The sequence below is a fragment of the Dermacentor silvarum genome, chromosome 4 (genome assembly GCF_013339745.2).
Source record: "Dermacentor silvarum isolate Dsil-2018 chromosome 4, BIME_Dsil_1.4, whole genome shotgun sequence".
NCBI lineage: Eukaryota > Metazoa > Arthropoda > Arachnida > Ixodida > Ixodidae > Dermacentor > Dermacentor silvarum.
Genome location: NC_051157.2, coordinates 61,187,850 through 61,213,440, shown reverse-complemented (window position 1 = coordinate 61,213,440; position 25,591 = coordinate 61,187,850). Strand labels below are relative to the sequence as shown.

The 25,591-nt window shown below is 48.6% G+C and overlaps 1 protein-coding gene across 1 annotated transcript in view; it reads left to right on the top strand.

The window, feature by feature from the left end:
- The first annotated feature begins 10,397 nt into the window (after window positions 1-10,397).
- LOC119448634 (peroxidase) overlaps window positions 10,398-25,591 on the top strand; it is a 177,238-nt gene continuing 162,044 nt past the window's right edge. Inside the window, exon 1 of the mRNA XM_049665644.1 lies at window positions 10,398-10,809. Within this exon, the coding sequence (XP_049521601.1) occupies window positions 10,799-10,809 (11 nt within the window). The 5' untranslated portion in view covers window positions 10,398-10,798. The remainder of the gene's footprint in view (window positions 10,810-25,591) is intronic.

Genomic DNA, 25,591 nt, shown 5'->3' with positions numbered 1-25,591 from the left:
TTCTCTCATTTTCTTACATTAATTCCATTTCCCCATGTATAGGGTAGCAAACCGGGCGCACGTTGGGTTGACCTCCCTACCTTAGTTCTGTCACTCTCTTTTTTTGTCGCGAACAACGTTCGTTCATTCATTCATACCAGTGCACAGTCGGCAAAGCGGCCAGAAAAAAAAAATTCCAACCGCAAATGGTAACGCGCTAGCAATTGGGGCCTCGGCAGTCTCCATCAGACGCATTTCTCCGTCGAAACCGAATTCTGCGCACCGACGAAAGGACGCATCGGAGAAGAGGAAGTGAAATGTTCATCCCACGAGATTGTTGCGCGCTGTGGGGTCGAGAACGGCCGGTATTGCAGGTCTGAAGGCCATTAGCGGCGCATTAACTGCGCATATGAGCGCGACGCGCCGTCCTCCTCCGTGCCTCATCGGCGCTTTGCCCTTCGTGGGCCGAACGCTGATCGAACTGGGGCGCGTCAGCGCTTTGGCCGTGCACAAGGGGAGGACAATGCATAACGGCAAATTACGATTCTTGCTTTACGACCACAGGTCCCACGAGGGCCTTCATCAGCATCCTTCGCACACTAACCTTGGAAACGGGCGCGTCAACCACGGTCGCCCATTTGTGAATTAAAGGGAAGGAGAGTATAGGAGACTGTGGTAACGCGCTCTCACTTTCTGTGCGAGACTGCTTTCAAAGCGTTTCGGCAGCGACGACTCTGCAACAACCACCTTTCAATTTATATACACGGGCGCTGCAGACAGCAGCCAGCCTCCGACGATGACGACGCGGCGGCGAGTGTCTTGCTTCCTTGGAATCTCCACGCTGAGGAGTATGCGCGTTGAATCACCACCCGTCGTTCATTCTGGCGGCGGGAACGCGCTTCCTAGTCATAAAGTTTTTTTCGCTCGCACGGGGAGAGGAAGGACAGAGGTCGTAGTCGTTTTTGTCTGGGTGCCACGGCTGTATGCATATATACATGTATGTGCTCCCGAAGACAGAACGTGCATAGAGGTTGTAGTTACCGCTTTGCGCCGTACGGATTTGCCCTTGCTTGGGGTTGGAAGCGCCGTGTAGACCATGTCGAGGACGCGCGACGCGTGGCGGTCGAGCGCTTTTCAGTGGCAGACAATTAAGCGCACGCGTAGTACGGACGAATTAAGCGAAGCGACTGTAATTGCCCGAGGACGATCGTTTAAGCAGCAGACTGGTACCGTATAGGCCTCGGGTGTTGCGATGTCAGTGAGTACAGTATAAATATTATGCTTTAGGAAACGCCAGGTTGTTAGAGGTGTGGTTAAAAATGTCACAGTTTCGCCCTAAGGGCGAAGCAATGAATGCGATAGCAAAACAGCAATGTCATACGAAGTAAAGTGAGCGGCTTTGGTAGCAATATGAATTGTAGTAAACATGAGCTCATTAAGTAAGCAGGTGTGCTGCGGCGTAAGTAGACCGACATGAAGAGAGACTCGATGGCCACGAGAAGACGCGTGTGAAACGGTGGTGTTGATGAGAAGCGCTTCCCGTGGGCAGCGCGTGCGAAGGGACACACCTGTAGTGCTGCACTGCCGATCCGGGCAGCATTGCATGTGTAGCGCGCGTTGGAAAATGTCGCCCGACTAGTACTAACTGAATGAACAAGCGTGGTGTGAGCGCGCACAAACAAACACGAATAGATCACACTGAATGACTGCAGACAACGACTGTCAAAACGCTGGCAGCAAGCATACGCCGCAGCGGGCGAGGTACGTACGTGCGGTCTATCGCTTCAACGGAAACTGAGCGGCGAATGCACGGCGCATAAAGGTCAGAGCCGTGTGGAGATAAGAGACGGTGCGGACGAGCGACGAGCGCGGTTGTTGGCGGAGTAGAAGTGCGCCCCCCCCCCCCCCCCCCGCTCCCTCCGGCGCTGGCTTCCTGCTTCCTTGCTTGCGCGTGGGAGATGAGTGCGTTCGCTCTCCGTGATAGCGCGCGTCCCCGCACGCTTCCGCTCGGGCATACGGCGCGCGGCGAAGATTTTATCTATACGGAACCTCACGGCGACGGCAACGACGACGACGACGGCGACGGCGACGCCGACGGCAGAAATCCGGTTGAAGTGTCCATATAGTTGCTATCGCAATAATATATAGGTGTATGTAAGGGATTTGGTGTCTGTGTTGTTTGCGCGTTGCGTACACTTTGTATGAATGCCGTTCTGAGAGAACTCCTGTCTCCCCCCCCCCCCTCCTCCCACCCCACGATAACCCCCTACGCCGTGGTGCAATGCTGGCTTGGTGACCCGCCACGCCTCTGAAGTACGAATGCGAGGTTCTCCAGTCCGAGGCGGAACTGTGGCAGCGACTGAATACGCGACCTCAGCATTGAAGCTCTCTCCACGGATGCGCTGCTTCGGACTGTCGGTAGCTGCCGATTTAAGTGCAGACTTATTGACGCCACCACCGTGGTGCCAACGCGCTGTGAAACCACGCTTCTTGTAGCGCTCCCAGGAAAGGACCAGCAGAAGCGTCGAAGAAGGCCGATGGAGAAGTCCCATACTTGCAAGCGTTTGCTCTGCACTGCATGGGGCCTAGAAACGCTTACATTTGAAAGTGGCGGTGCATCTAGATACCACTACATTAAAAGTATGACAAGCTTAAACACGCATGACGGCACTCGACATGACTACCCCTGTTACATTCGTCATTTCTTCCGGAACACCTGGCGTGCCAGTCAGTAGGAACGAATCCTTGATATGAACCAAGCGGCAGACTTTGTGTCTTCTTTTTTTTTACAAACAATATTTGGTTATGCGATAGGGCTACTTCAGCGAATTTAACACTGTACCGCATGACTCATCTCGAACATCCCTTCTCTAATGACCTGGAACAATTCTGGTGAAGCGTGGGTTGCATATTGATCACTGTGCAGAGCGGGAATTTTTTCGGCAAAAGATAGGCCAGGCGGACTCACTGTCTACAGTCCTGAAGCATAGGTTCTGGATGAATTCAGCTAAACATACACGAAACTATTGCATTTGACATAATTTAACGCTCAGCGCCAACGTCACTTGTCGCTGTAGCCGGCACCGTTGTCTTATTCACAAATTTGTTTGCTTGAAGATGTCTTTGTCTTCACCCAGCTGCCGGAGAATGCTGCACGTTTATATAGTCAGCTTCGTCTTCGCTGTAGTTCGGCCTCATCAGAGGAGTTGTCTTCAGAAACGGACAATTAATGCCGGTCAGATTCGCACACATGCACCCGCTACGACCACACGTTCGATGACATCGCGTTCTGGTCCCCTAGATTTATCATCGCTAATATAAACACTGCTTGGAGTCTAGAATCGCCGTTAAGGTAAACAGTTGTTGTCCTGATGAAAGTGAGTCCTCTTGTTGAAACGTTGTCTCCAAAGACATTCTTTGACTTCTGTTGATAAACTTCCATAGATTACCACGGAACCAGTGTGCAATTAGATGCCTATCATGCACAGGCTCCTGAATTAGATGTTTCATCGAATGCTCTACAACTTTCTTATTGAAAGTTTCGCCCTAAAGTTGATACTTGCGAAATTGGTTAAATAATCTTGACTAACTATACAATTAAGGATACCAAAATAGTGTGACTTGCTCCATACAACAGCCAAGAACATGCACGTGGTCGCGTCCTTCTAGAGGGCTTCGGCATATTTTTAAACCTTGGCTAAAGTTAGCTGGGACCCACTGTATAACGGCCACAAGGGCTGACACGTAAAGACAAATGAGGCCTGTAACAGAATCGTTTAATTACATAGTGCTCCGTAGTTCTATGGGGAGCGTATACGTGAGCACAATTACACGTTCACCGCGCGCCTCAACACCACGCCGGTGCTTACTGTCGTATTCACGAACCACGAGTGTGAGTAGAAAGAGAAACGGGCCTGAGTTGTCGGCCGATATAACGCACAGGTGAGCGGGAAGAAATAACTCTCGAAAGCAAAAAGAAGAAGCAAGAAACAAAGGGGGGCCCCGGGAGCTGCTCTCGCCTCGAGCGTTCCGGTATGATCATTGAAATGCAGCTGACTTGACTCCGCGTGTGCGCGTGCATGCAAGCCGCTTGCGTGCGCGTCCCCCACGACCAGCAAGCCTAGCAGCGTGTACTCACTCCATCTCACTCTAACGACTCTTATCTATACGCGCGCGTGCGCAAGCCCGGCTAATCTCTGCTGCAACATATGCGCATGTATATATTCAGTCACCAGATTCATTCCGGACAATAAATCGGGTGGATTCCCCCAAGCATCGTAATGAGCTCGTCCTACAAGAGCAGGGCGCCTTTTGGAAACCATGTAAAGAGAAGGAGGAGAAAGCGATCCATGTTCTCGCTGTACTCTCCTCCACAACTTTCCACTCCTTGTGGTTTGCCAAGTGGCGACTCGTGGAGAGCACGTCCGGCTCACTGCGGAGACACTCTGTGGTTACCGAAGTAGCAGGGTTACGTAACACACAAGCAACACGTGCGTTCGTGCCTCTGCCAGTGTTCTTATAGGTGATGCGAACATCCGAGCGGAGGAATGCGCTTGCGGGATAACGTCGACATTAACCTCGAGCAAGTTCACGATTGGAGTAGTAAGCGATTGTTCATTTACTCGAAGGACATTACATTATGTCAGCAGTCAGGACCTCTTCGCTGGATAGTTCTGAGTGACTCGCAAGCCTCATTGGTATGATGGTATGATAAAACTTTATTACGGTCCCTCGGAACGCGCGTCAGCACGTAGCGGGCCGCTCCCACGTCGGTACAGAAAGGCCGAGATTGCTGAGCTTAAATGAAATCAGCCTAAGAAAAACAAACAGCACATTGACAAATAAAATACAGAAGACATACGCCATAGGGAAAGATCTACAACACGACAGAACTTTCCAGTGGATTCCAAGTCACTGTGAAATCATAGGAAATGTAACAGCTGATCACATGGCATGTGCAGCTCATCAAGGGAATGAATTATCACTAGTTCCTCTAGCAACGAGTGATGCGCGATGTATATTGAACAAGCTATGCGGTAGATTGTTCAAGGAAACTTGGTTCATAAATGATGCGCAGAACTCTCAATTGTGTATATAACCCTAGAATAGAATTCAATATTCCGTTTAAAATTAGCCGATCAGTTGAAACAACAGTACATAGGCTTCAGCTAGGCACTGCCCATACTAAAAGCTTCCTGTATTGGATAAGAAAAACTAATAGTGCTACATGCTCATATGAAGAGGTTAAAGAAGACATAGAACACCTACTTCTAGACTGTAAAAAACATGATGCTCCCCGTAAGAAGCTTTCAGAAAAACGACATGGCTTCGATAGAGGACCACTATCCAAAGAAACATTTTGGGTCCATGGCCGACAGAAAAACTACGAAACATCGCTGCGCGCGCCTTAGTACAATTTTTGAAGGAATCAAAAATATCACAAAAATACTAAGTCATATATCAGTTATTGCTGGCATTGTTATTATTAACAGGCACTCTTGATTACATGTTTATTGTGTCTTCGTGTTCATGTAGCATTTGTGTCTGTGTACAAGACTGTTGTACCTAGAGCGCGGCATTCAAGAGGGACCTAATTCGCAAGTGCCCAAGATCTTCTTTGTGAACATCTTGGTTTTGTGAACATTTATGCCTTGTGAACTCATGTGTTGCGTGCGAACACTTCGGTTTTGTGAGTATTTATGCTATGTGAACCCTTCTGTTGTGCGAACATTTTTTTATATTGCAGTTAAGACTTAGTACGTGAATCTTCGTACATGTTGTTATTAGTCCATTTTTGTGATATTTGACAACTTTCCGACGACAACTATCATGTAAGAGAAGAGGAGTAGCCGGCGCCACATATAGGCACCAACCTCTCCTTAAATACATTTAATAAAAAAATGAAAGGAAATCCTGCTGACAGCACTAAAAATGTCTAGCATATCGGCTGACAATTGAACGACAGCCGGCAGAGTGAGATGGTATATAGATAAGGGAAGAAAGATGTACAGGAATAATAGCGAGAAGAAATGTTGCACATGTTATGTGGGAAAAAAACGACTTACAAGTTTAGTCGTTAATTTATTCATGATACTTCAACGGTCCCTGAACGGGACATTACATGAGGGGTGGGCACACGTCCGGACCGACGGACGGACGGAGGGAGAGACTAAGACGGACACGATAACTATATATAAAATCAGCGACTAATCAGACGTTCACCTTATTGCAGCAGTTCGTATCATCACATTAGCGTTATTATCCTCAGCACCAAACATTCTCAGTGATGGCAGTTTCTTTTTTCTGGCCCCAGTAAGTCTTCTGGGACTGCAGAGAAGACTTCAATCAGATAAAACACTAGCGATGGTGGCCGGGCCGTGCGAGACACGAACGAACAAGCTTTGCAAAATTCGGCCCAACCCATACCTGCAAGCATTGACGACAAGAACTTAAAATTGGAAAGCCATATGCTGAAAGAAAATGCTGCAAAAGAAAATGCGGTAACAGTGTGAAGCGCGAGGACATCTGCGCTGCGAATATGTTACCACGACTTTTATCCTGCTTCGGATTACCCTCTCAGATTTTTTGTTATGTTACCAGATTTTTTCATTAGCTATTGTTCGTCAGCCTTCGAAACAGTGTTGAAGAATGAGTACTTCACTTAGCTTATCTCGACCATTAGTATTGCTAATATAATATTAGCAATATGCAAACAATGGATATAAATTCCTAAAATAAGTCGTGTTGGTCAAAACACAGATGCTTGACGATGAATTGTGCTGGAAACATTATTTAATTTGCAGGTGTCCTAAACGTGCCTTCTAGATATACCAGATCAATGGTGCTCGAGCTGGCATTGCAGAAACAGTTTATCAAATAAATAGTCACCGGGGAATCAGCAGTTATTAAAACTAATGACGCAAGGTAGAACGTAATATATGCCCATGGAGCCGAATAGCTTTCATTCATGGTTCGTCGCATGGTATTTGCACCTGTGCGAGCGTCTGCAAACGAGAGGGGAAACAGCGCTCCTAAATGCGCTGGCAAAACGGCGATGTGTCGCACGGACAGGACAATTTTTCAACGGAGACAGCGGCGCGAATACAATGGCACTTAGGCGGTGACAACGGCGCAAAATGTGACGAGGGCCTTGACAACGGGTGCGCCGACGTCAAAACGGCTCCTTAGCCGACAAGTGGAGTCACTCCACGTTCGCTGTCGTCGGCCCGCTCAGCACAGCAGCGCTCAGCCTGAAAACTCGCCGCCGAAACCCGGCTGCCGCATATTACGAGTGACGCCTTGCACGCAATACGCCGTGCGTCGCATTTGCGAACAACACGAATTATTCTGCAAAATTTCGTAGTGTTCCTAAATTCCTAAATGGTATAGCACCATAGTGTCGCGTAATGTATTAACCTCCAACCTGCTTTTTTTTTCTTCTTTCTTTTTTTCTTTTTTTTAAGGTATCATACACCTGACACTACTGCAAGACGCTTGAACAATCGCTGTTAGAATGTCCAACATTACGAGTTGTCACGATGTTCTGCCGTGCAAGTTTCACAACTTAACCTTGCTCGAACTGCGATTAACGATCTCTTGTTTCCAAAAGGTCGCGCTTCAACTCAGTGTCAGGCTCACGAAGCTGTGCTGAATCCTTGACAACCACGGGACTAGACTCCCGACTGTAATGCTCGTACTTCATTTGAGTGCACAATACGGCCTTTTATTTCATTAAAATTACAACTTTGTATCGGCTTCGGTGGTATCTTTGTTCTTGCGTGCTTTGTAAAAAAACTATGCAAAATCTCTTTCTTGAAAACTCTTGCAAAAACTTGCAAAAACTCTTTCTTCTTTAACTTTGCTCCTCTTTAACTCTTAATCTCGTTCCGCAGAAAGAAGTGTCAATAAGTGGAACATTTTGCAAATATGTTTCACTCAAGTTAGTAGAACCTATGCGGAAAGAGGATTGGGAGTGTACGGATGACTCGTGTTCAAACGCTAGTCGATCGTTTTCTTTGAAGAGATCGGCAATTTTTGGCGTCTTCGCAATATGGCATTGATTTAACTTACTTTTCTATTTTTATTAAGGTATATTTATAAACAAATGAATAAACCTCTTTTTCTATTAAAAAACCTATCTATTTTTGTCAATACATATCCTTCGTTGTCTCACGTCACCCTTTCACAAATTCACCCATTTATACTTTTGAACAGAAGCCAATAAAATATATGTTGACGGCATTTCTGATATTATAAAAAAATAATCAAGCGCTCGCTCACAACCTCTCATCAGAGGTCGTTACGTGGTTTCTATACTTTCATGAATTCCAGATAACCCCTACAAAATTTCCGCAGCGTCTAAGCGTTCACAGCTAACGTGCGCGCATATTAAAGCAAAGCTTTCTTCCTTCTCGTCATTGACATTCCAGCATTGTGTAGATCAGCGTGGTATTTTTCTTTTATTTCTTCAGGGAACCACCGAGGCATTTCACCATTACGATTCCAATTCGCCTTCTTTGCACTTCGAAGCCGTGCTTGTATAAGTTTCATCCACGCGCCGGCGTGCCTTCGTACCACACACACCTGCAACGAAACTGTAACATGAAAACATACAAACATCACATAAACCGAAACTATATGTGCTCTTATGAACCACTCATGCAGGAGCCCCTTATGTGTGTTGATACATTTACCGCGTCAGTTTTGTGAGGCAATTCGACCATTGCTCAGTTGATATAACTTTAGAATGGCACAGGGTCTTTTGCGAAATTAATCGCATGACGAGAACCGTGATTTAGGAAGGTATGCTTTATTACATTCTACATAATTCAGTTGACTTGTGCCGGGCGCATTCAATGGCTTGGAGCTTTTCCACATAAGTAACGTTTAAGATATCACCGCCCAAGCACTCTGTACAGATGGCTAACCAGCGAAGCTGAAGCTTGCGGCTCCGGTGTTTATGACTGGGTTAATTCGGACGGTTCATTAAAGTATTTCTCAATTACTGGTTACGTCTTTGTGTTTTTAATGAGGTTACACACATGTTCGGCTACGACGGAGAGAACGACGTCACTGACGGTATGCCCGAAGTCCACCGTTGTCACTTGCGTTGCAATGACTCATACCCTGTAAACGCGGCCTCCCCATTACGACGACAGAAGAGAAGTGATATACCAGATCAACGGTACTCGAGCTGGTTCATCATTCCAGCAGACGCTGGAATGATGAGCGGCAACGGAGCCAGTTGTGGAAGAAGACGACGACGAACGCGGGAGCAGTGGTACGAGCGCGTGCCGAGCACGAGCAAGAGCGCAACCCGAGGGTCGCCAAATAACCAGCCGCGGAAGAAGACGACGACGCTCGAGCCAATGCTGATGATGATAGTTTTTCGTGGACAGGCGACGTACAGACGCTTTTTCGTTGCTTCTAGCCATATAAATCTTCGCTTTATAACAAGCGTGATGAAAAAGACAGCGTTTAAGCTACTCTGGGCTTGCGTGCAGCAGACGCTCCTCGGGAATTTTGCTGAATCAACGGCCTTCTCCTTTTTGCTAAAATGTGCTTAGCTTTGATAACTTTCTAGACATCTGCTTTAGAACCTTCTTGTAAGACGAAAGGGACGCCAATAACACTGCAAATTGAAGCGTTATTTCATTCCTAAATATTGTATCTGCATTCAGGAGGAACGAATTCGTCCTTTCAAGACATGTAATACGTATTCAGGGAATCGCTTCCGATGAGCTATTGCAGCATTCGCGTACCACTACGTTCACATAGAACGCGCATCTCGGGCGAGAAAGCACGCCGAGTAGCTCCCCCCCCCCCTCCCCCTACGCGTCGCGCTCACTGCAATGCGATCGTAGGGAGCCTACATTCAAGAGTTGCATGTAGGCTCCCTATGCGATCGTGCGGAGTCGGACGGCGCTAATAAGAGGTAAATCAATGGAATTCAAAATTACGCGCGTCTAAAAGCAGCAGCGGGTGCGCCTCATTAGCTGCCCGTGAAAAGTGCCTGGCCAGCTCAGGATCGCCTGAGAGCGGCTACGCGGTCGTGCACATTATTAAGCCGCCACGGCGCCCGCAGCAGAAGCTGTAGGATTGTCTATACGGCAGCCGCAGAAGCACCAGAAGCGTAACGCCTACAGCTGATCGGCGAGAAGAGGCGGCGACGGCGGCAAAGACAGCTACGGCGGCACGCAGCGCCCAACGACGCTGCAGCTCCCGCAACGCGTGCGCGCGCTCGCGCGCGCATGCGGCGGAACTGGGCCAGGCGAGCGTGGTCGCCGTCGGCAGCCGCCGGTGGAGTCCCGTTAGCGGAGAAGTCCAACGGGGAGCCGAAGAAGGGGGGACGCCCTTCCCCTCGCCTGGCCCAGCGGCAGCTGGCCTCCGCTAGCAGTCCTTCCTCGTCCCGGAGCCCTTGCCGCCGCTGTTCCCCCTCGCTTATATATAAAAACAGGTCCCCTGAATCTAGACCGTTTCCCAAGAGTCGGCCATCGGACACTGAGTCTGTGCGACGTGCCTTCTCTGCAGCAGCAACACTGCACGCTCGACGTGCGCCCCGGAGTCCACGTCGTCGAGGCATTCCTCCAGCGAAGGGCAGCGTGCGTGTTGGTTGTTTGTGTGCGCGTTTGGTGTGCCCCCGCTGACCAACACGGTGCCTAGCGGCCCGAAGCCGAAAGCAACCGCGCCGAGTGGACTACCCTCCTAGTGATCGGCACCGTCCCTAGACTGTGCCGCCGGCGTGTTACTGCCCTCCTGGTTGTCTTGAGCGTGAGGATCCCGTGTTGTCAGCGACGTCGCAAGAGAGAAGCCGTCCACGATGATTCTTAGGTAGGTGTCACCCACCAACGGCGGGGTTTTTGTGTGGCCCGGAGCCCGGTGAACGCAAGTCGGCGGCGGCCTCCCGGGGTTTTCCCGAAAGGGAGGACCATCTCGTACACGTTGGAATTGCGATTTTTTGTTTCGATGCGCCTTGCCCGACCATTTGGATTACGCAGACGCTCTGCGGACAAGCACTGACCATGTGGTGCACGGTAGGTGGTCGCGTCTCCAAGTCAGCTGCGTGGTCGTCGTGTTTTATACTTTTTTTAGGTTCGTTTTTAGGCATGCTATAGCGATGTAGTGCGTCCTGTGTATACGCCGCGCGCCGAACTTTTGCGTTAGCCCGTTTCCCCCACATGCGACATCTTGTCGGTGGAACCAACCGCCGAGTCTTGTACGTCTGCTTCGAGCAAAGCGCGCCCCCTTATCCCTTACCGCTGGCCGTCTCGTTTGCATACGCGGTCAATGTTCGTGTCGTGCGCTGAATCGTGACGATATTGACTCTCTTCTTTGGCCGCGCTGCCCATTCATAACACCATCAGGGTAACCTCGTAAGCTTGCCGAGAAAAATGAGGTAGTCTTTCTCGTTTCTACAGGTTTGTTGTTTCTCCTTCCTTTTCTCACCTTGTAGTGGGACGGCCGCATTCGCTTTTCCTTTACGGTAGACACAGAGCAGAGTTAGCATAATACCACGCCACTCCTGAAGCCAAATATTTTCTTCTTTAAGTCCCGATAATGTATGAAAACGGTGAGTTTGAAAGCATACAGATGTGATCATTTGCACCTAACTTTACAAGCCAACGTAAAAGTCAACACGTAAAAACATTTTTATGCCATGTTTGCTTCGTTCCACCTGCGTAAGGCTGGCTGATGTTCGATCTGTGGTTTAATTAATGCTTCACCAAGGTTCATCTGTAAACCCACCAAGGCTTATCTGGAGATTTTTCGCTAGTAAAAAGAAAAAAAAAAGGTATGTGTATACTATAGCTACCGCAAGGGCTCGGGAAACTCCTACCGATCCCAGCATCCCCCGCCTAGCGAAACTAAGTCAGGAAAATGCCATGGTATTTTAGCCTATGTCCTCGAAATATTACTTCGTTTCCAAAAGCAAAGGGGGCGTTGAGGGAGGTAAGGAAGTGCGCTTCTTTGGTCACCACAAGAGGTAGCATTCCATTTTATTTCAGCCTCTCTATTTCGGTCAAACAGTTCATGGCAGCCCGAAAATACCCTCACTTAAAGAAAGAAAAAAAGACATAAGAACTGATACAGTGTTCTTGGCCGATTTCACCCAGCCTACGTTCTTCGTTCGTGCATTGAGAAAAAAAAAAAAAAGACGCGCGAGCGCTGCGCGCGCCCGGCGGCAGGAAGAACGTTCGCGCGCGCACACAGCTTGTCTCCTTTCGTCATCGCGCGCGCGCGCGCGCGGGGTCGCAGAGTGGTTCACCTTTCGACGGCAGCATTTTGCGTCTCCGCTCTTCCCTCTCGAGACGACGCAGCCGAGCGCCGATGCTTCAACAGGTTCCTTCTCACACACCGCCGACAAACGATGGCGCGCCAAACAAGCATCGACGACGACGACAAAAGCCGCGGAAACACGAGAGGGAGAGAGAGGCGCTCGCAATTTGCAAGATTCGCGTTTTCTCCCGGCGTTACTTCTCCGATCCGGCCGCGCGCGGAGAGACGAACGACGTCAGAAAGCGGGAAGGAGGTGGCAGCGAGGGCGCGTCGCCTAACTACACATCATGGAAGAGGATTTATAGAACCCCCGCAGTCCAGCGCCGCGAGAGCGCTATGAAAGAGACGAACGAAATTGCGAGGAAGAAGACGCGAGCGAGGGCGCAACCCGGCCGCGACGCACTGCATGTTGCCGGCACGACGCGAGGAAAGGCGCGCAGGTAAAGACGATGCAGCGGCGTCCGCGTGCTACGTGGCAATGACCGTGACCAATCGTTCGAATCATCCAAGCCGCCGCCGCGGCCGCCACAGCCGCCGTTCGCTGACAGCACAAGGCAGCTATACCGCCCGCTTCACCGCAGTGACGGCGAGAGGTGATGCCGAACCGCGCGCTCGCTCGCATAACAGAAGCCCTGCCTGCGGCTCGGCCAGCGGGATTTCACGGGACGAGAAAGAACCCGACCACTGTTATTTGGCGCGTGTGCATGGCCGAGGCGACGCCAAGGAGCTGACAGGGTGGGCGGGAAGGAAGCCGCTGCGGCGCTACAGAAGCGATGGCGTGTTGAAAAGACAGCGCAAGCTACCGTTATATGCTGCCACAATCGTATAGGGGCAGAAGCGGCTCTAGTAGGCGTAGGAAGGACTCATCGACGGGAATCCGTCGGCTCGGATGTTTGTGTCTTACAAAGCTGTTCTGCACTGCAAGCGATTTTCTCACTTTGACAGGTGTGCAGTGCGGGAAAGCGTTCGCAACATGGCAACTGCTGATAAGATCGCGCTCTTCACGGCGCTAATACCAGCAAAAAAAGCGCGGGAGACTATTATATTCTAAGGGATTTGGCATTGCCGTGAAGGTGTTTCGCAGATACGACCGCTATTGTAAGCATTCTTGCCTCGAGCGCGACAGTGAAAAAGTAGTGATTGGCAGAATCAGTTTAGCACAAGCTTCTGTAAAGAAGCATTGCCCTTCTTTAAAAGTATTTTTACAGTGAACAGCGCTAGTGACAGAAGTGTTAAACATGGAGCTGGCTCGTTCGCTGCTCCAGATCAACGCAATGCAGAAAAAAAATAATGTTGGCGTGGGCACTGAAGTATTGAAGCCCCGAAATATCTGGCATCAGCTTTGTGGACGTCGCGTGCGAATAACCATTCCGAAACCAGGATGACCCCACTTATATAGCTCCAACAGAAGTGTTCAGCTTCTAGTGCAGATCATTGTCTGTGCGCTGCCTTAGCAACTATCACCTTAAATATGCTGCTATTCAGGCCAGAAGAAATGATGAACACGCAGAGAGGCCGAAATATAGGTTGCCAAAATGGGCCAGCGACGCTTTTCCAAATCGGATTCTGACTACCTTTTCGACATTGAGTTCGTCGGAGAGCGTCACTAATGGCGATCCTAGGGAAATAATCTGCCTCAGGGAATCTTTGCTCGACAGTGCGTCAGCAGTAACCCTCGAAGCCGTAACTGCAAGCGCAACATTGGTATTGGATTTTCTAGGGGACAGCTACACGCTTTGTAGAGATGGAGGCGGTGTCCACTTATACGGGAGTAGAAAAAAAAAAGAAAGAAAAATGAGTCGTTTGCATAGACCATTTTCTCTAAACTGTTACTCCCCTGGTGGAAAACGTGGTGGAGAGATAGTTCGGTCGACCACGTCCAACCATTTCGCCTCCCTCGTGTCGGACCATGCAAGGACGCACCCGAAAACAAAAGGAAATAGCGAGACCGACTGATCACGACCGCGAAGCCAAGAAACACGCTCGCTCGCGCAAGGGGGCGGCCGTATATATAGTTGAGAGGGATAAGATACGGGCGCTTCAGCTGCTTCAATCCGACGTGCGCGCGCTGAACCTGTTCTGCCGATCGGTGGCGGGCGGACGACGCAGTCACGGCAGCGGCAACGGCAGCAGCCAAACACAGCCAACAAACAGCAGCGCGGAGGCGCAAGCGCACCGCTGCAGGCCTCGATCGGAGCCGCTTCGGTCGCGCTGCCGCCGTTGTCGCGATCGCGGCCAGTTTCCTCAGTGGAGGAGTGATCCGCATTCTGTTCGTCTCTCGAGGCGCTTTCTCTCGCGAGATTCCACCACGATAGACACACGACTGAACGCGCGCGCACAGACGCACAGACGCGCGCGCGCGCGCGCGGGAGAGAAGTGGGGCGTCGCTTGTGTAAACTGCCGGTGAGCGTTCCGCAAAGACGAAGTGCGGCGTTTCTTTTTCAGCTGTATAGAGCGCGGCATAGCATACACGGGTTGGCAAGAGAGAGAATGTCCTCCCCCCCACCCGGAGCGGTGTGGTCGTATATACACGTTTCACGAAGGCGCGATGCGAACGTTGTCGTCCTTAGCGCGTGTGGGGCCCGCCGCCGTCATCGTATTCGCATCGACGAGGCCGATTTGTGTAAGGACGCGGGCGAACTAAACTGCGCTCGGCAACCGGCAATGACATCTTCGGCGAAGCGCGGCGCCCCGAAGAGCGCGAGAAGGCGCGCTGACGATACGCGAGGGTTATTCTCCAACGAGCACGCGCGAAATCGTCGCCAATGCGACGCTCTTGACGTTGAAGCTCTGTATACAAACTGGTCTAGTTTTAGTCGACAGAAACTCACGATATCAGTGTTTTTAGTTTGTAAGTTTTGCGAGTGGTTGCGCTAGCTCATCTACTCGTGTTTAGCCCAGCTTTTGTGTTGCATACAGATACGCAGGGCGTATTCGTTTGGAACCAATACGAGGCTTCTGCGCTATCACGTTAAACAGCTGCACTGTAAACTCGAATTAAAATCGTCTTAAACATTGATCTCGTGTCGAAGAGACGCTCTTTTAGTAGACTACGACAAACGCCTTTGCGGTTCGTTTAATACAGCGGCCGTGAGCGTACTATCAGGCCTTTTGCGATGACGTCACACCTGTGTTCATCGGTGCCCTTTCACAAACCACCCTCACCGTTATAGCGGCTGACGACATAAGCGCCGCACATTATATTTTGGTACGTGGCTTTCCGGCATTGTTGTTGCTCATAAGTTATCATTTCAGAAGACAGACAAAAGTTGAATAAGTAATCTAAGCAAGGCTACTCGCAAGTCCAGAGCAATAATTAAGGTTACGCAATATATTATATTATGCGGCTAGCATGTCGACACCGCACCGGTAACTTATACGCAGGGGATGCACTTCACATGGCTTTAGTTGTACCCTTAGAGTGTACAGGAGATTAGCGCTTTATTGCTCCTGTTCGCCTAGTGAAATTTGTTAGAAGTAACGCGACGAAGAAGACGCACCTGTCTTGTTTAGAATGTCTAGCCTATCATACTCCGGAGCCCATTTAGAACTTCACTGAAACGCTGTGATCGCCACGCCTACTGGTGTGAGAACCCCGATATATCGCTTCAAGGACAATTGCAAGGCGCATAAGTTGTCCTCGCTAATAATTGATACTCTCAACATAATAAGCTGAAGAAACAGGCTACGCTAATAATAAAGTGCACGAGGTGCTAGAGGTAGGGTCCCTAAATTCCAGCCCTATTTGGTTATAATCGCTTCAAGAGTAAGCCGCTCCCTTGCGCGGCGCATAGCTGCTCGTACAAGGCGTGGAGTCGTTGACTTGGGATGGACAAGGTCGCGCGCGCTTCGCGCCCACCTGTCGTTGCACGGCAGTTGGGAAAAGCGAAAGTCGGCTTCCGCGCTGTCACCGCTTTGCGGTCACGCCTTCGCCGTGACGGTCGCGGAAAGGAAACTGAAGGGAGTGGGTCGCGGCGGGCGCAGTATATACGGAAGGTGGACGAAACAACGGAAAGAGGTCGAACGACAGTAGGAATGCGACTTTCGGAGCGGAGGTCGCCCCTGACAGACATATAAAATTTTTTGTTTCTTTTTCTTCATTCCGCATTCCTCTCCGACGCTGATAAGTAAAGCCTCAGCGGTGAAGTCGCCACTGGGCCGGCGATTTAGCACCGTTGTAAAACGAGAGAAAGAATGTTCTTACAACGCCAAGACTCCATTCCCATTTTTGTTTTCTCCAGCCCCCAGCTGATTCAAAAAGATAATGAAGCAGTTTGACATTAGCTGTGAATATAATTAACAATAAGTATTCTAAAAGTATTAAAGGTAAGTTAGTACTCGAGCCGGCTGCTCTTGTAACATGAGAGAACGTAAAGATTTGCGAAGATGTAATGCCTGATTAAACGTCAACGCATAAATCAGTCGTACAGTTCGACGACAAGAGCAGATCGGTGTGTACTAATGAATATATGTAGCAGAAAAGCCACTGAAACTGCACGTTTGAAAAAACTGCTTTGTTGACGGAATTCTCGCCTTCGATCTATTGATGCATTATTTAACCATTAAACATTTTATCATCCGTGGGGAAAACAACCACGATATAGTTGTCAACGTTCACAATTATACATCCGAATGAATCGGTCATTGAAACAAACACGGCGACAAAAGTGAGAGAGGGAACAAAGCACGGCTTCCCACGGTCTTTATACCCAAAGAACATATGGCTAATGGGATTAGATGTCTCAGCGTTCGCGCACACGTCACTCATACACCACTCATGAATCGCAGCTCCGTCAAACACTTCCTGCGTCTCACTTCCGCAACTCGGCTGGTCTGCGAGTTTCGCGAGACGACGTCCGCGTGCATGCGCTGTCGGTCAACCGTTTTGCACTGGCCAGCCCCATCGGAGACCCCCCCACGGTCGTAAGCAGTTTGGTTCGCTCTTGCAACGCCGTATAAACGGCGCTTTTGAACCCCCTTTTCTCTTTGCTTAGCAGCTCAGTGACCTTTATGTTACGCGAGGCTTCTAATGAGGGGGGAAAAAATGCCTAACCTGCACAACGCCGACTCGAGGATAATTTACTTGCGCCCGTTGGTTAACGAAGTGTTGTAGGCTGCGCAACGTGAACCTGGAATTTGAAGGCAAAAATAAAAGATGTAGGGGCGATGAAAGTGCTGCCGCCTTTTTTGCCTTGTAGACGTAATAATTTACGGCCTAGTGCTAGCAAGAGCCTGGAGTAGATAGTACTTAAACGCAGCAGAGGATAATTAACTTTAATTACACCCACCGACTAGACTGTTGTGTTAAGTAAGCGCAGGCATTTCCCTTGTTACTGCTACGAACAGCAGTAAGTAGCTGCATTTGCGAGAACCGCGTATTATGGCTCGTTGCATTGTCTGCTTCTCAACAAGAGCGGATTACATCTGCCCACATGGAGATTGCGAACCTCCTACAAAAGCTCAAAATAGCAACGCCATCTTTTCCATTACTTTTGGCAGCATCTTTGTATTGCATTTCACGAGATACACGCATAGATAGTGTGTGTTTTTCGTGAGATATACCTAACAGCTTATCGGCGCTGCAGTAGTGGGAACTGGTTGGCGACCACGGTAGGTCAACTTTCACGAACGGCGTGTTTGAAGTCTTCCAACACAATGACACTACGACACGCCAACCTCGATCGAAAAAGGAAAATAGAAAATAAGAAGAGTAGTTTTGAAGCGGACTGCGTAACCAAAGAGCTACGTTTGGTGAAAACAGCGCAAAAAAAGTGACTATGAGAAAGAAAGAAAAATATATTCTCTGTATATTGGTTGCGTGCTAGCAGCATGTCTGTGCCTTTCGGTCAAGGAAGTCTGAACAACGGTGATCCGCTGGTCGCGTGCTAGCAAACACCTCTGGATAGTTTCCTTTCGCCAGTATATACGCATATACCGTGGGTGGCCTGCGCGAACACGTAACAATCTTGCACAACGCAGAGCTCATCGCTCGCTCCTCGCGCTGAGCTCACTTTCCCACGCAGTTAACTCGGTGCGTGACCGTTATAATCCCTTGGCTTTTGGTATAGCCTTACTTTATGGCAGTCTTACTTGGCTTATTTTATTAATTTTGGATGGTCACTTTATTCATCTGCTAATAAACTTCTTAAGAAAAACTGAAAAGCTGGCTTTTCTTTCGACGCACCATTGTCCAAAATATCGCGGTCAACGCGTTATGATGGCTAAGTGTGCGGCCTCTGCATTCTTCTTGCTTCTTTTTTTGCATGGCAAGGTGCCCACAAGAGCAGGAATAGTGCACTGGTGCGACCCTAGCCGCATCTTCGGCAATGTGTCAGCCTCCATATTTCAGGCGGTGGCGCGCTGCGGGAAAGCGAGCTTCACAGTTATCAACATGGCCCATTAGAATCTCAACAAGCAACTCCCTTAATATTTCAATACAGATGGTCCGTAAGAGACCAAAACGTAAAATACTGTAATTTATTTTCAGTTTTGCGTATCAAATGTGGGCTGACTCGAAAATCCATAGCATGAAATGTACTCGCTCTACTAGAAAACCAGCCTCCCTGTGATGATTCCACGGGAAAGCTATTCAGAACGTAAACAACTACGCAATTGTTTCAACTTGATAGGCGCTACGCGGCTTCGGTCTTAATGGTTCATTGAAACGACGACTGTACAAGTAAAGATCCCAATAACAGTAATACGCGGCATTCGAATGTATGCAAATGGTTAACAATTATTGATGTTTGACGCTCCAAAGCGAACCGTGGGCTATGTCGTGCACTAGCATATCAGTACTAATGATTTCTTTTTATATTTATTATATTTCATTTATTTAGACTTTTCGTTTTCACTTCACATTTCTCATGAAGCCGCCAGCGCGGCTGGACGTTCCACGTCAGCTAATGGACCATAGCGGCTGCTGACTCATACCAACAACGATAGCCCTAGAACAAGTCCACAATAATAATGAGAGTTAAGATGCTCAGGCGACCCTTTCTACTTGTGGGCTAATTTTAGTACAATGATTTCTAAAGAACAAAACAAGAAGATTCTACAGTTCAGCTATCACTTGGTATATAAAAAATGTACTGTAGATTGAAATAGTTTCTCAATGAGATACAGCAAACTAGATTGTAATAGCGGAAAGAGACATCGACATAAGAATTAAGCGATTGGTGAAACACTATATTGACTTTCAACTTGAACGCCTAATTAAAGTTTTCAACTTGGAAGTCTGGTTGAAGCATAGGCCCTTTCAAGCATAGCGTGTGACTCACCGTCTTCTTTCGCCCCTTTCTTTTTACGCAATCTACAGACTGTCCTCAACATTGTGGGGTTTTACGAGCCAAAACAACAATCCGGTTATGAGCTACCCGACTATTTTATCTACGGGTCATGGGCGTCACCTTGTTGGACGTTATGCAAACAATTTCTCAACTTTGTGAGCAGTGATGTCGAAATATAGCATGGCCGTGGGACACCGAACGTGCCTCTACAGCAATTGCCATGCAAACACATCAACAGTAGCTCCGTACATTGTTACAGCTAGAAAACTACCATGCTAACAGTATATCATGGTAACACTCCAAATGGTCCGTGTACTGTGGACTTAATTCTCCGTCATCGGGACTTATGGCAATCCAATTTTTCACGCTCTTCGCCGCACAACAGCTGGGCGTTACGCTGAGCGCGCGCACGTGCGTCGCGTGCTTTCACGTACACCCACCGACGTCACGGCCTGCCAGGAAAGGATGGAGAACAGAAATAAAACCACAAAAAACAAAAAAGCAAGAAAACGCGCTCAGCGTTCCCTGAAGCTCCCGAAGCGCAGCGGCGAGCGGCGGAAGCCGTCGTCCGTGGGACGATTAGCCTAGCGAATTTCGAGGCCACTGGAAATAGGTTATCGTGGAATAGGTTACCCCCCCCCCCCCCCCTCAGCCCCCCGTGGCAGAGAAACCACGCAGCGGCCAATGGGTGTCACCGCAGTCAAATTCGCCGCCTTCACAAAGCACCCAGTGCGAGAGACTTGCGGCTGCCTCAGTTGCCAACCCAACGTGTGGATAGCGTTTTTTTTTTTTTTTCTTGTCGCAGCTCACACGCTCCTCAACACGAAGACGACGTGTTACCTGACTTCGCCTTCGGGGGTGGAGTACATCTTTGGAGGGTAGGACACGCGGTCGAGAGGTCGAAGGCGAAAGCTTTCATATCGATGGCTATCGATTCCGCTCCGTGGGAGACGCTATTTTGCACAGCGATGAAATCACTTCGTTTGAGTATTTTAGCTATAGCGTTGCATTTTGTCATTACCGTAACTGCGCAAGCGCAGCCGGCGGCATGCAGCAGTGACATAATGTTGCCGTCAAGTTACGTCATTTACCTTTAAGGGAGTGACACAAAACTACCCTGCTAATGAAACTTAGAGCGCGCATATGGATACGATGTTTCTAGCGCCTAAAATTTCAGCCGCACTGCCGGACGTTGGTCGTTCCAGTCAGAGAACGGCTGTTTTAACGGAACTACGACGGCAGCATTGTGACACCACGGAAAGCGCTCAAAACACCTACGTACGCGCCACGCACTAGGCGCCGTTCTGATGTATGCTACGCACTTAACAAAAATTACAGAGCTTCTGAAAGCATGCGGACGACAGTACGTGCAACACTGTGTAACACTGCTGACTTTACGTACCTGCATACGCGCGTTCCCTTCTGTTTCCGCGAATCTGCCATCTCATCTCCTATTGTGCCGCATGGGCGGACGTATGCCGCAGTTGGGCGTGAAGTCTTGCTGCCTTGTGGCATCACCACTTCGCGCCTTACTTCGTCAAGAATGTTACCGCCGGGTAAAGAAATGTAGAGAAAAGTTTTTCAACGGTTAACTGAAGTTTATTGAGTGAGTAAATAATATTCCAACGCATCTACCTAAAAATACAACATGTAAGGTTGAGGAGAAGAATAAGAAAGGGAAATGTGTGGGCCGGTAGTCGGCATAGAGAATAGCGACACAACACTAGTTTAATGCTACATCGACAAGACATATTTATAAAGCCGATACACATATCTGCCTAGCATATACAGCTTCGTTAGGTGACAACACAAACACTGAAAAAATAATAACTTCTTTGGTTGTACGTGTCAGTACCCCGACGGCGCAAAGAAAAGGTCAAGTGGCGTTCAGCACAATTCAATAGCTCATATGTGGGATCATGATTTGTTTTATTTTATCATTTAAATGACGTGGCGGATCAAATTGTGCCTGCTATTTCCATTTTTATTAGCTGCGTAATAAAATGAGAATTATTAGTAATCTATTCGGTGCTTGTTGTGGGACAGTTGGTCAGTTTTCTAAGGAAGCCACAGGACTGACCACGACTTTGGCTCGTATAGATGCTCTTTTGTTACACTTGAACATGTTTTAAGCGTCGCTAACTTATATCAACTGAAGAATCAGGCCGAAATCCAGTCATAATTCTGAACGTGCTTGTTTAACTTCCTGTACGCAACGCGTTTATTCAATAACATTGTGTGATTAGTTCCGTGTTTGGGCTATGAGCACTTTTAATCGCTTTTGGAGATATGAGAGTCACGATAAAATATTTGCGCTCCTGACAAATTCTCTAGTATTTCGGACCACATGAAAATATGATTGCAGGAAACAGCAATCAAAGAAAAATTCCACGCAATTTGGAAACTGTAGGCTATTCATTTTTTTTTTTTGCACCGCAGCTAACGCGAATGAACTATTATATGAAAGCACATACACACAGACGGACCCACGCAAACTCACGCACACCCAGATATACGTTTGCCTTGGACGTCTCCTACAACGTCTATACCAACACGGGACGTTTCGTGTGTTACTGTCACTGGCGAGCAACGTATTCATCAGGAGTATCGTATGGCCAGTTTTCAGAAGCGCACTTTCTTCCAGGAACATGCTATTGGCAAAGTTCGACGTAATTCGTGCTGAAGGACAATAACGATGACACACCGGCTTTGTAGGCAGCGAACAGAACGCGTTCCTCCTGCATTCCAATGTCTCACTTCATTTCATGCATTTCAGTCTCGTCCGCAGTGACCTGCCAAAGTGTTTAGCTCACTTTATCTTAGTAGCACATAAGGAAACGCTTTGAATCTAGAGCGTCCTTAAAATTCTGCCGCTTTTCTTTTTTTACGTTTCCTTCTCTCCGCTCAAAGTGCCTGAAAACATTGACTTCTGACAGAAAAAAAAAAAAAAGGTCGCACGTAGCAACCGTTGATAAGCGATTTAACAGCAGTGTCGTCGGCGGTTTCATCTCGCGCCGCTCAATGTAGCGCAGACAGTGGAAGGGTTTTCCTCGCCCGAAACGTTCGACGTCACGTACGTACACGCCCCTTCCTTTAGTGCTTGTATCTCGAGTGCAGGAGCAGTAGTGAGACCCCACTTCTGCTGCGAGTGACAAGGATAGCAAAAGAGTCCTCTTCTTCCATTAGCGAGAGTGTGGCAGCCCAGTGACCAATACCTTCCATTGTCATCAATTTCCAGTCCTTCTGAATTAAAAGAGAAACCAGTCTACGAGATAGCTAAAGCCAATATAGCCGCGTAGGAGCAGCGCCTTACCGCTAGACGGGCTTTTTGACTCGCAAAGAGGTGTTCGAACCGATGAAGGATCCGCGCCTGGGCTGTTCGTTTCCGGTCCTGAAGAGGAGTGAAACATAGCAAATGACTTGAAGGAAAGAAAGTAGCAAACGACAGTGCTCACTAGTAAGTGAATGGTTCACTCTTTTAGGAAGCAACGCTTAGCCTTTCCGCCCAAGAAAATATAGAGAAAAGTGCGCGGAAGAGTTTTAAACAAACTGACAGGAACATTAATTAGCTTTAGCCCCGTCTGTATGCTATTACCTTTTACCGAATACTCAAACACCTGGAAATATACGCAGAAGCATCAGCGCTGATCGCGACGCCTTGTGACGTGCTGCTCAACCACAGCACGTTAGAAACCTTCTTGTGTTCCACGAGTGTTCCTGCCTCAGGGACCGGAAGAATAATCAGGCACTGTACGTTAACGAATGCTGCTTGCAATGTTTTTACACGAGCAGCAAAGTAGAGCATGGTCGTTGCACTTACAGTTTTGTGTGCTGTAGTGTGTTGCAGTTACAATTTTGGGTGGTCTCATGACTGTGTCTTCGGTATTGCGTTAATGCTTGGTTCAAATATGGGTGCTGACAAGCTATAACAAAGTTTTAGAAAGTCTCCTCGAGGAAAGATATCGATGCAATGCGGATTGACAATTATTCTACAAATATGACTAAAAGCTCATACATTTCTGATCGAATTGATTCTAGAGCACTGCTACACGTCAGAAACACTTAAACGAGGACTCCGGAGATTGTAGCTGCCACAGCAGTGCAACCACAGAGCGCCTCAGCAGAAATCTCGGAATCGCTGCATGTTCTGCATGTTTAATTTTCTCCGACAGAAACATACCGCAACACCTAACTAAATATCCTCAAAAAATATTCTGGAGCACTAGGGCTACATACTATGCATGACACTCTCTCTCAGGCAAAGAAAGAGCGAATGAACGACGTGTGATTAACAATACATCGTGTAGTTATTTCATCATCTCGCTTATGTCTGCCGTACTCCTCCTGTCAATCTCCGAATAGGCTAGTACCATGGTACATCAGAGCCAAGCCTTATTCTCCTGGCCCCTGTCGTTCGGCAGTGCGCTCTCCCAAGATTACGGCAGAGGCATGTCGCTCAGGCCAACCCATACCCACCTCTCCTGTGTTAAACCCTCTTTCACCAACCTGCGTAAGCACAGCCCTCGCGCCACCATTTGAAAGCCCCGGACGCGACCAGCACACCGGACGGGTGGCTTTATTTACAACGTCCTGCGGCGTGGCCTAACAGATAGTGTTCGCGTTAGACCTTGTTACCTAATTTTGCGAAGGCGGGAACGTATATCGCAGCACACATAACTGTTTGGTTTATTTAACCATTATTCCGTCACGTATACGTTGCGGTGAAATTCCACGCCGCTGCGAAGAAGCTAGATCCGCACGCCTACGCACCCGGGGACAACGACAACGGCGCGATTGCATCACGAGGATGTCGCCCTCATCGAAATTGAGCACATAACGTCACATCGCAAGGGTGCTACACAGAATTACGCCTAAGCTCCGGAAATTCCACCGCGACACACCACAGCGGGCGACGGTATAGACGAGCCAGCGCTTATCGCATCCGGTCGGCCTTTGGATTTTCAGGCGAGGATTAAGGCAAGGATAAGAAGAGAGAAAGAAACGGCATCTCCGGTGGTGGGGAGAAAAGAGAATAAAAGAAAGCGAGCGAGCGGAGACGCGACAGAAAGTCGACGCGCAGCGCGTGTCTCTCGTGTGAAACGGTGTTTCTGTGTCGATAACGCATTTCGCCGAGCGGTGTGACTGAGGAGAGACGAGTAACACGGATCCAGTCTCGTACGTATACACTACACGCTGTATAAGATGTGTGGCGTACAGTGTGATGTACGAGACGTTTCAATTAGGCGCTTGAGGATAGCCTGTATTTGGCACGCGCTCATTAATGTATATGTATATATATTTGTTTGTACGCGCGCACGAACGGTGCACTTCCGTCTAAGCATGCCTGCGGCACTGCGTACAGCAGAATGGCATCGCTATATGACCGAACGTGCATTGTGGCCAAGTCCCCGCTATTATGCGGCGTTAGGTTATTGCGCCGGTCCATTCGCCTGTAAAGCTGCACGCACGTTCTAGTTCATCGAGAAAAGGCGAAACGACCCGATTGCAAGCCCCAGAAATGAACGTGCCATTTTCGAACGCTGTGGTCGTCTGGGCGCTTGTTATTGTTTCCTTCGTGAGACAGATGGTGGTGAGAGAAACGCTCTGATTGCGGTAAGTTTAGGCGTATACGGTCAGAATAGCTATAGACCTTTCCATCGTGAGCTTGTCGGGCGTCGACATAATGTTGTGAAATCGCGCGTTCTCCGCTCAAAATAACTTCAGAAACAGGAGCAGTGCGCTTCGTACTCGCGCGCAACGGTCCTAAGATGAAGTGCTCTCTCCTCCGATGAAAGAGACTATAGCTCGCTCATAGCTCATCATTAGAAGTGATAAAACTGACGACGTTCTAGGCAAAGCTGGTCTTCTGAGAGCACGAACTACCGAGTTTTTATGGCTGATCTGCGCGTGTAAAGGTCGGCGATTGGAAACTTTGGTTTCGCATATAAACCTCTTCGTGGGTGTGCTGAAAAAAATGGAGATTGGTGTAATTATACAGGTATCATTTCGCTTCGGAGACTTCAGCGCTAAATACAAAGCGAGGTGGG